This window comes from Melanotaenia boesemani, chromosome 16 (assembly GCF_017639745.1).
Source record: "Melanotaenia boesemani isolate fMelBoe1 chromosome 16, fMelBoe1.pri, whole genome shotgun sequence".
Taxonomy (NCBI): domain Eukaryota; kingdom Metazoa; phylum Chordata; class Actinopteri; order Atheriniformes; family Melanotaeniidae; genus Melanotaenia; species Melanotaenia boesemani.
Window position 1 is genome coordinate 6957861 of NC_055697.1, and position 17453 is coordinate 6975313.

Consider the following 17453-nt stretch of genomic DNA (forward strand, 5'->3'; position numbering starts at 1 on the left):
TTACACTTAACAGTTTTATTTGGAATATTAAGACAATGAAGCATAAGCCAAGCACCAAGAGTGACAGCTACAAGTGTCGCATCATACGGCTTTTTAAAAATGAACAGGTTATACTGGAAAACTGTTTCTTTCTTTGACTGGTAAATTGGGATCACAGAACAGACAGTGAAATGTGAACATGATAATGCCATTTACATGCTCCAAATCCTATCTGACAGCATGGAAGTGGGGGCAGCAATATTCATTTGACAACGGCTTGGTCAGCCTGTGGCGGTGGCCCCAAGTTTAAAGGGCTTTTGTGATCAGCCAAAATGAATAAGAAAGGCTGGGAACACGGTGGTGCTGCAGAGTGACAACCATTAGTTCCCATCATTGTCAAGTCCCGTTGCCTCGGCACCCACATCCACACAGCAACCAATGTGCACATACAGCATTAAAGTGACAGAGGATTGCAACCATTGTTAAACTACACTCCATTGCATATCAGGGAGAAGTAATAATGAAAAATATTTCTTTCATAAATCTTTTCTGCTTGCATATAGCACTTAACCCAGCTTTTTGTTTTAAATATATATGGGAACAAGAAGGAAAAAACAATCAATTTCTATTTTGTTTTCCTCGTTAAGATCTGAAACCATAAGTCGTACCGGGGTAGGGATGAGGGGTAGGATTCCTACACCCAGGAGGGGGGTATTGCTGTTGCTTTAAATGAGACAGCTATTGACACAACCAGCCTGTCTCTCATCCAGACTGGATCCAGTGGTTTCCTGCCACAAATGAGGCTCCAATAGTGCAGCCAAATAAAGTCAAATGTATGACAATATAAGGTTAAAAAAAAAAAGTTATATTCATGACATTTTTTTTCTTTTTTTTGTCTTTAAAATAAAATAAAATCATAAATACCCATCTTTGTCTTCCCTTTTTTGTGGGGAGTTACATAGAAAGGTGGTGCTGGCTAAATGTGGTCCATGTATATACATCCCTGGCTTAGGGTGGGGTTGCGGGGGGGTGTGTGTAGATACCTGGGATAGTGCAGCTGTCAGAAGAAGCGCAGTTAGTAAGTGTGCAATTGCATGTGTGTTCCAGACAGTTTATGCACCACAAAAGAATAAAGTTTTTTCATCAAGCTATTACATAAATCCATTCATCATACATACAATGTTTTTAATTTTTTCCACCTAAATCTACATGTTATATGGCAAACATGTACTACTGTTAATGTCAGATATTTCCCATGGGGAAAACTGGGTTGAGAGGGTCCAGGGACTCTCTTTTGCAATGGGCCTGCCTGAGACTATAAGGGGAGGAGGAGGGGGGACTGGAACAGGGGGAAGAGAGGCATTGTTCATAGGAGTCACTGTCGCCACCCCACACATTACACTCTGCATCCCCCATTCCACAGGAACAACCCCCCCAGTGTGGCTCTGTCCATACGCTAACATACTCCGACAAATGCAGCGAGACTGAGAAAACAGCTCCATCCACACATCTCACGTCTTCAACATAAGTGAAACATCTCATGACCACCAGCCCTTTTTTTTTTTTTTCCTTTTTTGTCCTTGTTAACACTCATCACAAGTCTGGCCACCGTGAGCTGACACATAGAACGCTGTGCAAAAGTTTTTGGACGCAAGGAAATTTCCGTTTGTTTCAGTTTGCTCTCTTAGAGCAGTATACCCATCATCGAACACCTAGCTCTTCTTTAGGGATGTCTGAGGGGGTCAAATGCTTGTGTGAAGAGAGAAAAACTCCTCATTTAAAATCGAAGCCAAAAGAGGTACAGTCAAAAAAAAAAAGAAAAAAAAAAATCATCCTCACTATACTGGATGAGGCAAGTCAGTCACCTGATCTCTGGAGGCAAATTCCGGGCTTGCAGTCATCAAAGCAGACTAATGATTTGTAAATAATACAAAATTCAGCAACGATAAACTGCAAAAAAAAAAAAAAAAAAAGACATTTCCAGAAGTGGGCGCCGCTGTACAAAGGTCACAAGTCCTACCATGTAAACCCTCTATTGTCATTCCGCATCCAATATGCTGGAGTAAAGTGCAAACAAACAAAAAACACTTCACCGTCCTAATACTTTTTCAGACTGCACTGTGGAACACAAATACACGATTAAAGTGCCTTTTACTTCAACAAATCCTTTGCCCCCGCTGCGTGCCACTGCCCCAATAGGAAGACAGGGATGAGGCCATGTGAGAGAGAGTAGGTTAATATATTAATAATGAAAAAAGTGCCTCTCACTGTCATACAGCAGCCATAAGGCAGCACAGAGCGGCTCTTCTGGTACCCAGAAAATTTACATCCCAATGAGGCAAAGTTAGCTTGTGATCGAGCGACAGGTGGCAGTGAGAGAGGCAGCTGGATGCATGATGTGTGTTTGGATATTACAGTTCCGTGTGAAATGACAAAAACCCTAAAAATGTTAAAAATCACTGCCACTAACACAAATAGATGAGTAACATGCAAGATTCCTCACAACAAAGTGCAGTGGAAAATGTTTCAAGACTTGTGAGGAAATAATCAGTACATATTTGCTTTGCAGCTAAAAAAAAAAAGGCTAGTAAATGTGGATAAATTAAATTTTAATTATATTTTATGAGATGAATGGAAATGTCTGCCTGATGAGTACATGAAAACTAGATTTTACAACGGAAAAGTATTAAGTATTTAATACGCCATCCAACTGAAGCGGCCTTCATTTGATCATATAACAAACTTAATTCAATGCAGGCCGGACGCCGCTAAATTAAACCAGCTTCAGTCTTCTACTTAATACATTTACATGTGTGTGTCTCTTGGTCACAGACACAGCTTATTCTTGGGTGAGGAAACTAAAATTGCTCCACAATGATATGAAAAGCTGACAGATGAGCAAATTAAGTTTGAGGACTTGACAGATCCGATGTCCCAGTGATCAAACTGCCGGTTCAGTTTTGTTCCGGCAGGACTTCATGTTTCCTTTCAGGGAATCTGTTCGCAATACATTTTCTCCAAAATGCTCATGGGAACCACTCTATCACCATCTACCTCGTCTGACAGTTTGTCATTTTCTGAAAGCCACATTTACTACTAATTAAAATAAAATGCTGCTAATAGTCTGTTATTTTAATCATAATCCTGTCAACAAACGTTGGACACGTCAGCATACTCAGGACAAAGAGTTAACCTTCCTGCCCTCTCATTACAGCTGCGTGTCAAGTTGCAGACTTGAACTGTTACATGTAAGAACTGGACATCAGTATCTTGCACTGACATTGCTTACTGCAGGACAGTAGCCTACAGTCTAATGCATGCATTAGTGAGTCTGTGAGCTATCTAATAAACAGCCTATTTCAATGATAAGGTCTTAAATTCCACATAGCACCACAAAGCTGCAACCTGGAACGTGCACCATTTGTCAGTGAGCTTGGAGCTCATGCACCTCTTCCTTATTATTCTTTTTTTTTTTTTTTTGTCTCATATACGAGAACTGTGTTGAAGCGCCTCCTGCTCCAGGTTTGGACAACAAAACAACCAACTATGGAAGAAGACAAATGGCTACTGAAAGGCACAAAGTTTCCACTTATTTTCTCTTGATGCTGAAAAGATGACACAAGTGACAGGTTAGTGATGGTTTTGTCCCAAGCCGCAACTCGAGTCAAACATGACTTCATCTATAAAGGATATGCTGATATCTTGAGGAAAATACTGCCTACACTCAGAGCAGTACATATAATAATACACTGGACAGCCACAACATTAAATCCACTCACATGAAGCAAATAACACTGACCATCTTGCTGCAGTACAATGTTCTGCAGGAGAGTGAAAGACAATCTCACAACCCACAGGACAAAGGACCACTTACAAGCTTCAGGTGTCAAAAAAGTGTCTCTTGGTGGCATGAAACGGATCTGACACAATATGGAGAAGTAATTTTGTGCCAAGGCTGATGAGTATAAATGCAACTGTTTAACGAAGGGTCGTGCTTTGGTTGAGATGTAAAGACTTGAAATTGAGTCGTAAAGTGAAAACGTGAACTCTAAAGCGAAGGCTGCGGTTGTTCTGTTGGTGGCAGTGTTTTTTGACAACATCAAGGCCTAAGTTTAAAGTAGCAAGTTTCCAATCAAACATTGACTCTGAAGAAACCAAGCTGCCAAAATGTTAACCTTAATTATACAAAAAGAGTTTAACTGGTTGTGACATGCACAACGGCATTCAGTGGCTAATAATGAAATGACAGACTGCTTTGTAAACTGTAACAATGGCAAGAAAGATCTGTCCATCATGTTACAGAAGCATTGCCACAGAGTAGGTATAATACTGTCAAGCTTAACTTGCTCACTATACAGAACATGGTGGACTGACTCATTCAAAACTCATAGTTACTGCTGGAGGAGGAGCTGGTGTTGGACTTGGCTATAGTCCTTCATTTCCCTGATGTGTCGTCCTAAAACCAAAAGACTGCCTACAAATCTGTTCATAAATCCGGTTTAATTGATGCTCCCGCATGCACAAGATGGCAAAGAATGCTTTTTGTGCAGCGTGATCCATAGGACCCTCACTGACTGCATATAACAGCACCTCCAGATGCCCTCTCAACCCACACACCTTTGTCTCAGTAAGGTGTTCCTCTACGTGCTTTGACGGGTAAAGGAAGAGGGGGAAGAAAAAGCACAAAGTGAGCTGTACAACATAGCCTTATTAGCTAAAACAGCAATTTGGTATGAACAGGGGAAGCATGCAGGCAGGTCTACAAGCAGGATGGTGGTGTGGGATCAGGCAGACATTTAGCACAAAAGAGAAGAGACACACAGCACCGATACTTGTGTCTCTCCATGTCAAAACAACCTGTTCAACTCAAACACATGTGCTTGCCAAACAGCGTTACACTGAAGATAATCACATGTATTTTTTGTGAGGTAAGTATTAACGAAAACAGAGATTAGAATGAAATTTGTATAGCTTTTTATATTTCATTTCATCCCCCACCAGAAAGAAAGCCATGTCAAGATAACATCTGAATGGCAAGTGAAGAATTTCTGTAATCCTCCTGCAGTGTACAGGCAATGGAGAAAACCACCTCATTTAAGCTTGAGTGGCGGTTCCCTCTCTAGCCAGCGAACTCGTACTTTCTGTTTATAGTGATACTCCTTGAGGAAGTCCTGGAGAGCAGGGGGCAACGGCAGAGAACCTATACCATCATAAGTGGTCCAACGGCAAATGGCAGCTCGTGCCAGGTGCTGTAGGCCAAACGGAAAGGTCCGATGGAGAGGCGCTGTTAGCAGCGGCTCAAAAAACATGCAAGCGCTGGGGTCCTTGTAGTGCTCCAGCAGTCCTGTGACGGTGGAAGAATGGAAAACACAAGGGTCATGAGCGTCGAAACTGAAGTTGTGGTTCCACTGTTCGATGCGTGCGTGCAGGGACCTATTGTAACGGCGGAAGCTAACAGAAAAGAGGTAGTCCTCCTGGGCTGAGTCACGTAGCAGGAAGGTGCCCTCTGGCCGCCCATCCAACAGTGCCTCAGCTTCATAGCGGTCCATTACGCCCCAGTAACAGGGCAGAGCTGTAATCTCCAACAGGTCTGGCACCAGGCAGTGGATGTAGTCTATCTGAGTGTGAACCTTCCAGGGTCCAGGTTGCTGCCGGTTCAGATGACCATCGCCAGAGGCGTGCCTCTGTTTAGGCCTCCTGGCTTGAAGACATAGGGTGGTTGAATCCTCCTCAGAATCACAGTCTTGGGCTGATGCAGTAGCCCCTAACACCTGCCCACAGGTTCCTGATGATCCAGCACCCACAGAGCTACCGGCCCCACAGGCCCGTCCTTCCCCGGAGGCCTCTCCCATGCCAGGAGCCATCTTTGGTCCCAGTTTGTAGAGAGAGGCGCTTGGCACTGAGGCCTCCAAGGTGTGGATCTGTGCATTGGGTGGCGGGTCTACACCTTCCTCGATGCTAAGTCTGCGGCGCTCACGCAGACGTTCCTCCTCATCCTCAGGTGAGGGGTGGGCCGGGTCGAAGGCATCCAGAAGGGCAGTGGAGGAATGCGGACTGACTGGTGCCGTGTGCTGTTTGATCAAGTGCCACTTGTGAGCGAGGTCTGAACCTGGTGGGAAGGGGCAGGTCTCCAGCATGAGCTCCGTCAGGTGAATCTTTCGTTTGGAGGTGATGGAGTTCTTGGAGGAGCGCGAGTGTCTGCGCGCAGGCAGGGGTAAGCACAACCCAACCGTATCGCTTAGCCGCTGCCGCAAAGAACGAGCATTCAGGCTGCGTCCTCCAGAAACAGAGTCATTAATCTCCTGGATGGAGCTGATTCCATAACGTCTGTCTCTGCGATTTCCACTCCCCCTTAACCGCCCAGAACGCCGTTCAGTCTCCAAAGAGCTCTGGGTTTTGGTGGAACATGAGTGCTTTTTCTTGCCCCCCCATGGAGCATGACGGGAATAGGAGTCTCTCCGTGCCAGAGGAACACCCCCAGACCCCCCACGCACATCCTCAGTGTCTTTGTCAATGGTAATCTCTACAATCTGTGGTATATCTGACACACAGTTATGATGGCGGCGTCCTGTTGTGACTGCTGGCACTGGTAGGAGACCCCACGATGGGCTGGAGGCTCTCTGTCCTTGAGCCTCAGCTGAGCCACCTCCTTCACCGTGATCCACCACACAGTGGACAGCATCAGCCTCCACCTTGCTTTCACAGGGTCCTGAACTGTGAAAAAGTGTCTGGCATCTGCTCTTCAGGTTGCTCCACATGTTGCCAACTTTCTTCATTAATAGGAGCCCCTTGGACCTAATGAGAGGAGACAAAGCTGATTAACTCACAGTTAAGACATTTCACAATGACAAAGGTGTCTAGATTTAACAGAGGTACAAACCACATAAAAAGATCCTACATTTTACTTCCTTAGACTACTGTTTATCTAGTAATTAGACACGGTGAGAATGTAACAGGGCCAGAGTGTCTGAGACGTGGGTGAGTTTGAGCAGTTGGAACAGCAGAGTTAAGAGTTGCCAGGCAGACGTGCAGGGACACAAGGCCACAGCTATAATTGAACCTGGGATCTGCTCACAGCTGATCTGCTGGTATGTACTGTATTACAGAGCCAGTCTAGACCTGACCAAAAACTTTCCCTGTAACAGCAGCAGACAGGGTACATGCACACACACACACACAAGCAATCATTTGCTATTGATTTATCACCTTGCTATAATTTAAAAGGGATTTGGAAGGAGTAGCACCAGATTGTGTTTGAATGACAACTCATTCAGTGAGTAAAATTCCCACAGGTAGCTGGCCGTCCTTACAGCATTTCCATAGTTTCAGAATGAGTTTATTTACTTAATGGATGTACCAGTGTACAGATCTGACTAGTAAACTCAAATAAATGTAGCAAAGGAATACTTGGGGGGGAAACTATATTAACACTAAACATCATTAATTAAAAAGCTTTGCAAATATTTTCACAAGTGTTAAGATTAATTGTTCAGGAAAATAAATTAAAACAGTGTGGTCAATAGTTTTATTCTATGAGAGACATCAGAAGGATCCTTAAACTACAAAAATATCTAGCCATGGTCAACTAAGTGCAAGATATAAGTCACTATGACTTACAATGAATTAATTTCAAACATATAATCACATATATTACTGGATTTACCACTGATAATGTGATACAGAAAAACATCACTATTATAATAGTACCTTTAGTGTAATTGCTGTTGTAAATTCATAAACTGAACAGTTGTCATATCACAAGTTTCTTCCTTTTGTGATAGGTGCTTAAGGCTAAGCGCAATCTGACAAAGTAACACACTAATGCTTTTTTTTTTTTTTTTTAGGTTTGAGGTTTTTAGAATCAACAAGCTCCAGAATTTGCAATTAGTCATATCTTTAAGATGAAAACTGACCACCAAACGTTATCCAACACCAAGTGATAATGCTCAATTTGATGACGCTGACAAAGCCACAGCAGCACTTCAATGATCAGGGATTAATTATGTTGTTTTTCTTAATAATATATCACAACAGTCCACATACAAATTAGGGTTCTTATTTTTAAAGTTTCAGACTATTAAACAGAAAGGAAAAAAAAAAAAAACCATCCAACTTTCTTTACAGCAGATTTTTTCATTTGACTTGCTGCAGAGCAGAAACAATTGAAGTCACTCAAATGGCAAATTATTTGCTTTGATGGTTCCTTTTACCCACACAGCAACAAAGTTACTGCTCACTTTAAACTGCAGTACATTTGTGGAAGACTTGGAGAAAACAGCAAGAAACTAAGTCAGATGTATAACCCCCCCCCCGCCCATTACATTTTGACCGGTTCCCACCCCACTTCCCTCTAAGCATCAGAGAAGCTTCAGCCTGTGCATGTGAACTGAGATTTTTAGTCATTTTAAATGGAAGTACAGCTAAAATCATAACACTACGTCAATGGTGATATAATGTATAAAATCAGTGATTGCTGGTTAGGAAGTAACCAGTGGTCTTTTCAGTAGCCATTTTTAACTCATTGGAATATCTGGAATATCATTGGAATGCAGCTGCATTAAAATACAGAATATGAGAATGGCTTAAAATTATGAAGTAAACACGTAACATTTCACAGTACTATGAGCGACTTTAACAATCTCAAAGATGGATAAAAATTAAGCAACACAATAAATTTTCTGACTTCTGTCACATTCATTTTGCACATTCCTGGAGTCATCATTGTCCTGCAGATCCTGGGGCTGAGAAACTTCCCATCACATTTTTTTTCCCATTTTGGAGCATCTTATTTCATCTGTGTTGTGCTTCACGCCAAAGCACGCTATCAACTGGAACTCGACACATTGGCTGTTTTGAATGTGCACCATGGTTAATTAAGCAAAAACCCCCAAGGGGACATTATCGGAGGAAGAGAGGAAAAGAAAAGAGAAATGGACTGTGCAAAAATCCATATAGGCTTGACTTCTACTAGCTGGAGAGAGCTCAGAGAAGAGACAGGATGCAAGACGGATAGTGAATTAGCCATTGTTGGGGAAAAGTGCAAAAATCTGTCAAAATACAGTAGTAGGGCTTAAAATGGATACCAATCTCGATAATTAAAATTAAAGGGAAAATGACTGGACAGGACAGGAGGCAGTGTTGAGTTTTCTTACTACCCAAAATAGCAAAGCTTCTTTAAATGCACTCTAAAATGTGTATATTGAGCTTTAAACAACATAGTATTTCTTAATTGTGATGAAAACCACCTACACTGTTGTTAAAATCTGTAATATAAAAAAAAAAGGTTTTTTTCAGGTCAAAACTGACTCAAAACACACGCTACAGGGTAAAACCAGGTTTGTTGTTCGAGAAGTAGAGGTAAACTTGGTGGTCTTCTACATCATTAGAAAATTTTAAAAACCTCATAGCCCCCTACCTCCAGATAGAAAAAAGGCAGGTCTTCACCTTGCAGGCATACAAACCACGCCCACCAACGCATATGTACGAATGTGAACTTATTTGAAGTATATTCACCAGTTTCAGACTTTTGGACTTTTACAGAATTTTTGAGAAAATTTTGCTGCAATAGGACGAATTTGTACTTATGAGGGGTGTAAAATGAACATCAGACTTGATTCTTTACATTCTGATCCTCATCCAGCGACAGGCAGCAGCTCAAATACTGGCAGCGGCAACTTTTAGTGGCACTTCCAGCAGCTGCCAGAGCCTGCCATGAGTCGCCACTGTTTTCCAGAGCCCGCCGAAGCACTGCCACAGACCAGCGCAACAGCACTAAGCACTTCAAAGACCCGTCTGTGGCATAGGTGCTTAGTGAATTTGTATCACCTTCCAGCTTGCTAGTGACCACTAATCTGCTGTCATGTAATAATTTCTGCCTGTGTGTCTGCTTCTTTGATTTGAATCAGAATTTGTTTACACATTCACAATACCCCAAACGAAGTGGACTTTTCGAGCAAATGAACATGGATTCTAAACAAAAAGGCTTGTGTGAATGGGCTTTAAGACAGAAAATATGAAGGCACTGTGTTGCTTATGTAATCATGTGGGATGCTTCAGTGGTCAAATCAGCTAAAAGCACATTGGTGCACACAAACAAGCAGCTCTATCAAATACTATATCTTTATTAAGATCGAGATGGATCACAGAAAATATAATATATCATAATATTATTACCAAGATCATAAAAGTAATCACTAATGGAAAATATTTATATATACTGTGTACCCCAATTCTGTCTGAACCTACTGAGGTTTTAATATGGCCTGAAATTAGGGCTGGGCAATTAAATGGAAACAGGCATTGAATTTTACTCATGTCAATTATTTAAATGATTTCTCCTAAATATATTTAAAAATATTAATCTGATGACTATACAGTTAAACTGTGTGTGCTTCTGTTCACTTATTTTAAAATCAATATCTGCTCCTCTATTGTGAAAATATTTGGAACAAAAACTTCCATTTAGCTTTAAGGGCTAAAAATAAAACAATACTAAAATAATTGCAAATTAATTGTAAACGAGTTGACGTGTTCGATTAATTGTGACACTGATTTGAGGTCATATCGCCCAGCCCTGAAACCTGACACCTAAAAAGGAACCGAAAGATTTAGTTCCTTTTCGTAGATGTATGAAATTTAACAGTTCTGGGATTATTGCTTTTGAATAGTTCTTGTTGCTATTTAACCAGACAAAATTATTTCTAATCTGATTACTCAATTGATGAATTTATGTGACAGAATATATGATTTCCTAATTAACTATTGCTGCAGCCCTAGCTTACAACATCTCTATTTTGGGTTTCTGTACCGACTACATTTTTAATGTTGCTGAAGAAGCACTGAAATGCAAGAAACAAGAAACAAGTTCCAGAGTTGCTGGAAAAAGCAAAACAATCAGACAGGAAATAAACAGCTACCCTGTTTCTCAGTGAACGTAAGCGGGATTATGTTGCATTTTCCAATGTTTAGATGACGGAGGAGCTGGACATGGCCCATTTGATATGCACAAATACTCAACATCACCCACAACTGAGTGAAGTTAAACAAGTAAAAACAAATCTTTCAAATTATTAACACACGAGGTACCAATACACCAAAAGTCTAACAAATTCTTACATCCAGGAAAAATATGAAAAAATATCTTAAAACACCCTTTTAATTAAAACAATAAATTAAAAAGGCAATTGATGTTCTCAAAAAAGAAATAAACATAACAGGTCAGACATTAAAAATTGAAATCCAAATAGACAAACAAAACTGTAACTGGTGCATCTCTGACCACTGAATACACACTAAAAAAAGTTCTCTATGACATGGCAAGTATCCCCATGGTATATTATTTCAGCCATCCAAAACAACTGAGTATATCTTAATTAAGCTAGTTCTTAATGCAACATGCATATTCAGGAAATGATTCTGACTAATAAACAGGGGGAAAAGGTTTGAGACAATTGTGGGGTTTTACATGTAGTAAATGACTACTGGTACTCAATTTATATCAAACTGTAATATTAAAGAAAAGTTTTACACTTGATGATGGCCCTGTTAAGCTGTCGGTTGTTGTGAGTAGCATTTGACATTATTTTCTGGTGTTGAATAGATAAATAACTGATAGATTAAGAGACAGAAAACAATCATTACTACTACTCCTTTAAGTAATTTACTTCAGTGGCTCAGGCCAGGTGAGCTTACTACAGCAAATAGTAAAAAAAAAAAAAACATTTATCAAATAATCTTCAAACAGTCTAACAATCTGCACCAAACTTCACAATCAGACAAGGACTGGCTGTACACAACTGACTGATTTCTTACTATGTTTTATGATTCAATAAATCAGTATTAAAATTTTTAGATTATGTAGAAACTTATTAGAAAACGTTTACACCATTCAGTTCGGTGTTACTGCTAAAATAGATTTAATTGTGCACAATATTTTCATATTTATCAGCAATAACTTTTATTTGAATACACATATGTTAAGAAGCACATTTTTATATTGTAATTTTTTTTTATTAAACAAAGGGGGAAAAGGTAGTGCAGAAAACCTGAATGTTTGTTTTATTTTGGGTTTTGTTGTTTATTTTTAATATCAAACACAAAATAGTATTCAAACATGCAGACTCTACATCAGTTTTAAACAAGCCAAGTCTATCTTTGAATCACATGAAAGATTTCAGTTGTGAAGCGGAAAAAGCATGCTAACAAGAATTCTTATAAAATACATGACTGGCCTACTTAGACAAGCCACTCAAGGTTTCATCAAAGCGGCAGCATGGTTCAAAGTGAACATGAACTACTTGTATAGCAAAGTCTCTTGTGAAGGCAAAATATGCAAATAATCTCTTTGTTAAAGTTTTCTTTGCTCACAGAGATCTGTCAGTCACAAAGTAAACCTTGAGTGTTTCTCTGGATTCTGTAATTATGCTGTTAACTTGAGAACAAAAATCTACCAACTAAAAAGTATACTTTGAAAGCTCTTGATGAGTTTAATTGTGAGGCTGATGGTCGGTCAGTTACATCAGGGGAGCCTAGCTGGTGTATTTTATCTCTCAACATCCCCCAAAAAACACAAAGGATGACACATTTTAGTTTAATATTACGTAAAACCTGCTGGTCTGTCAAATCTATAGCTTAAACTGTACCACTACTAATAGTGCCTAAGTCTCATTGACGATGTAAAGTGACATTTAATAATTTTAATGTATAGAAATTACCACAGTGAAATGAAAACTGGGTATGTTAAGTGTTAGTTACCAAGTTAGAGTGTCATTTTGGACATTAAACAAGCTAGGATATAACTAAAATCACAATCACATCTTTTAACTCTACACAATCAATTAATGCAATGCTAATGATGCAAACCACTTTATGCCCTGATATACTGCTGCTGTTGTGACTAATTTTGTTTTAAAGTCCATGTCCAGTGCAGCATTGCACATTTCTGTCAACAGTTAATTCAAGAGCAAAATACCCATTCTTAACATCTCTCATTGTAGCCACTGACAACAGCAACCGCACCAATGGTGCGATCCAGTCCACATCCATTTTGAGCCACCCTGAAACTGAACTAGGCTACCTCTGTTCTCCAGCAGCCCAACACACCCATTCTCCTGGGATCATACTGATCTTAGAGAGGGCTGGAACGAAGACAAGTTTCTGGGAGGACGCCTTCTTTGCTCAGACCAGACCAGAGTTAATGAGAGATTTGCAGCGCCTCACATTCTTAAAGATATGTGGGATGGTAGAAAGCTATACAGGGTCAGCAATCAACTGATTAAAAAAGGCTGATTTTCTATTACTATCACTTCAATCTTAAATGCTATAACAGAAATGCTGATATGGTAGACGAATATCAGTGTGTTTTGCATTTAAAGAAAACCTGCAACCATATTACAATTCAACAACGAAATGTTCTTCAAAAGTGCATCAACACAGTCTGTATAACTACTGTACAGTACCCTGGCACAGATTTGTTGACTTGGTAGGCAAAAACCTTTTAGATTATATATGAGAAATTGTCACGTAAAAAATAAAACATATATGAAAACGTCATTTAAAATTTGATTTGTTAAAAAAAACAAACAAACAGAAAACAAAAAAAAAAAATAAAATAAATAAATTTAAAAAAAAACGTGTTATTAACATCTAGTTATCCCTAAAACCCAAAAGCTGCTTCGGTTCAATGCGACCCTGTCATACACATCAACGTGGATACTATTGTACCGTTATAACCACGTTAGCTAAAACGACATTTTACAGTTAAATTTACCATGAAAGTCAATACAACAAACATACATTGAGCTATTACGTTATTATAGCGGATTTACTGCAATGGTTCCAGGCCTTTAGGTTTCTGGAGGCCCCATTTCCCCCCACCCGGTTCTTGCCAAGTTAGCGGACTTGCTAACCCGTTAACCATCCTCAGCCAGTCCCAGGACAGCATTAAACGTAACTACAGACATAAGATAACATTATCCAGGATAACATTTGCCAAACTACTTTGGTTTCCTCTGTAAATGCATTATAGTATGTCGAAATAGGAGATAGCATATTTTCTAAATGTAAAGTTACCGTTCGGGCTTACATACGGTCAAAAATGCTAACTGTTGGCATCCCTCAGAATAGGAATTTCTAACAATTCGGTTAGCTTTGGCTAACCAACCAGCTAGCTGCGTTAGCATGTTAGCTTGTGGAGAAAAAAAAATCGGAACAAAAATATTGTAATAAACCCAGGAGGTCTTGTGTTGCTTTGAGGAGCTGGGTACACATTAATGGCATTGTTAGCAAGTAACAAATTGCTACTAGAATTAATGTCTTACCCGTGTGCTTTCTTAAATCCCTACTCAACAGCTCTCTTTGTCTGCAAAAAATGGCTATTAAGAGAAGTCAGGCATTTATCCCCCTTGCGGACCACGGTGTTGGATGAAAGCACTAAGCGGACAAAAATACTTAATGGTATCATTCCGAACATTTTAAAACAGATTCCGAAAAAATACAAGTCCAAATTATTTAAAAGCTAAACTAGTCTTTGAAAGCCGCGACAACCCGTTCTTCATCATGGTGGGGTCTTCGTTTATGCCGTGGTCGCCGCAGCTTGTAGCAACCAATATGACGGTAGTCCTAGCAGACACAGAGCCGGAGAGGCGGACGGGGCTCAATGTGAGGGAATCTAACTGACAACGGCCGGGTCCAATGGAGCTCCGGAAAAGGACGACCACTTCCGATGGAGCACACGGATAGGGAATGACCCGGAGCTGGCTCCTCGTGATAGGCGTCCCCTGTTACCAATGAACGTAGAGGCAGGATGACGCTCTCCGCTGGCAGCTACTTGGAAACGTGGAGAGGTGAAGTGATGCTGGTGGTATCCCGGCCAGGCCGGACCGCAGACCCATGATGTCAGTGATCTTCTGCTTGTACACGGAATAATACCTACTACATGATGGCGACCAGTTTATTTATTTATTTATTTATACATATTTTCACAAAATACATAAATAAAAAAAAGTCATACGTAAGTAATAAGAATGACGACAAACAAACTATTATTACCAATGCGCTTCTTCTGCTTGTACCCAAAGCAGGTTTACCAAGGGAGCCATTTCCCAAGTGTCTAAAACTCCAGAAGCCTGGAAAATGTCATCCTTGAGGTCTAGAATTAGACTGAAATAAAATTATTTTAGGATTAAGTACCGCTAAAGCTTACTCTTTAAAGGTTTTGAGACAGAGGCCTTTAGTTTCTGTTAAATTGATCTGGTCCTAAGAGAAATTCATGGATGAAAATCTGTTTTAAGTATCTTTATAAATATTTTACTACTGCAAAACAGTCATTTGTTGCTGCGCAAAGAAAAAAGGAAGTTAATTTAGCACAAATAAATACCACAATGAATTAAAACACATCACAGACAGCCTCTCGAGACTTCAAGTGGAGCTGGTATGCGTCATATCCTGTTCAAAAGAACAATTACAATTTCTCACACAAGCCACTGTACCCACACATGAGGTCATCTTCTAGATTCAGATCATTCAAGACCATGTGACACAGCATGTAATGAGAAATGGATGCTGGCTGAGTAATGTAGTACTTAGCTGGATCTGAGGTGGAGTTCATGGGAAACCACCAGAAACACACATTAGCTCTTACATGTCTGAGATGCTGATCTAATTTGTGCGAAAGGAAATTGCATTAGCACTGATTTTTCTGTGAGGAGTGATTCACGCTATTTTACTCAACATTGACCTCTCTAACGAGGAGCCTGCATGTCTAAACAATCCACAAGAAGGATTTCATAACTCACTGAGTGAGTCAGCTGGCTCTACAGAAGACAAGTCTGACACTTCTAGAAAGGAAAACTGAATCTTTAGCAAAGACTAGGGAGCCCTGTTATAAAGACGTTTATTCTACTTCGCTGTTTTATTTGACTTGTGCATTTGGAAGTGGAATTAATCAGGATCAATTTAATAATCTTTAATCTACAGCAGCAAGCAGCTAATCAAACTTCTAAATGACAAAATACAAATCATAAGTGCCACCAGCTTATACTTGGACATGGGCAGTCCCTCTGGACAAAAATAGATCTGGATATAGATCAGACGTGATATTCGGTGGAGGTCTGGAATTTTTCTGGTCCTGGTGTGACTGAAAAACCACATAAGAATTGTTTTGTTGGGATTTACAGGGTATGTCTCATATTCAAAACATCAATTCTTGCAGTTCAAAAGTGTTTTAGGGAATTCTTAAGTAAGTCTGTGTTTTGACAGAAGAAAGGATCAGCTCCTAGCATTCAAACAGCTCTTCTGTTAACACAACACATGGTTGGAAAAAGTAATGCTTTCAGAAGTCCAGAAAAGTTTGTGCAAACTAAACTACCACAACACACATGAAGCTGAAGAAGGCTACTAAAGCATCTTAGATGGGTTTAAATCACTACATTGTGACCTGAATTCAAAACTAATGCAAATCTGGAATAAGAGAGTCCTGCAAAAACAGTGAAAGTGAAACATCTGCAGAAATCAACTTGTTAAAACCTCAACTTCAAGTATCTACTAATACAAAACAGAAAAGAATGGTACAATGGAAGAAAAGTGGTGCTCTTAAAAAAAATAAATACATAAATAAAACCTTCAAAGTTTCAAGTTAGTAAAATCTAAGTTAGTTTCAGACAAAAACTAAAGCTTTAGGAGGGAAGAAAAGATTCCTCATTTTCAATGTGAAGCATGGTGGAAGCAGCATCATGATTTGAGGGGTAACTATTGATAAATGAATGAAAAATTGTGACAAGAAAGTTTGCAGGAGAAATTAAATGACCTGATGTTTACAAGAGGTTTGGTGATGCAATGAGACAATGACCCGAAACACACAAATAAAACAAGAGAATAACATAAAAAGACGAAACATGGTGCTTTCACAATGTAAAAGCAAGAATCATAATTCACATGCGAAGCTGTAAGTTGTTTAATTAAGACATCTAAAAGGAAATGCCTTATGGAGGGTGTTGCAACAATTTATTCAGGATTACTTTGGTCAGAATTGTTGGATTAGTTTAAAAATAAATGTGAGAAAAAAATTTTCTTCCCAATTAATGTATAATTACATGTAGACATTTTCTGACCAAACATTTCAGTCCAAATAACAAAATGTATAAAATTTAATGTAATGGACATTTTTGTAACTACACGAGACATGTAAACAACTTTTATCCCACAGTTCAGTTTGCTTTTTATCTTTTTATCAACAATACAAACAGCAAAATATATTCAATACAAATAAAAGTATTTGAGAGTATTTTTTTTCTCAATACCAATCCAATCCAACTTTATTTATAAAGCACTTTAAAACAACAAAGTTGCTTTAAAATGATTTACATAACATACTTACTGTCAATGTAGCATGCTGATGGGGTTGTTGATGTGGTGACAAAGGCAGGGCTGCCATCTTGTGGTGTTAGAAACAATCTGCATCATCAACTTTGGTATCA

At 39.5% G+C, this 17453-nt stretch overlaps 1 protein-coding gene and 1 long non-coding RNA gene across 2 annotated transcripts in view; one reads left to right on the forward strand and one right to left on the reverse strand.

Moving 5' to 3' along the window:
* Positions 1–14737, reverse strand: socs5b (suppressor of cytokine signaling 5b). Its single transcript, XM_042009808.1, has 2 exons — positions 14298–14737; positions 1–6774 (listed from the first exon to the last, which is right to left on the reverse strand). The coding sequence occupies exon 2, from the start codon at positions 6753–6755 to the stop codon at positions 5070–5072; it is 1686 nt and encodes a 561-aa protein (XP_041865742.1). The 5' UTR covers positions 6756–6774; positions 14298–14737; the 3' UTR covers positions 1–5069.
* Positions 9161–17453, forward strand: part of LOC121655274 — a 10962-nt gene continuing 2669 nt past the window's right edge. Inside the window, exon 1 of the long non-coding RNA XR_006013125.1 lies at positions 9161–9171. This is a non-coding gene — a long non-coding RNA (uncharacterized LOC121655274). The remainder of the gene's footprint in view (positions 9172–17453) is intronic.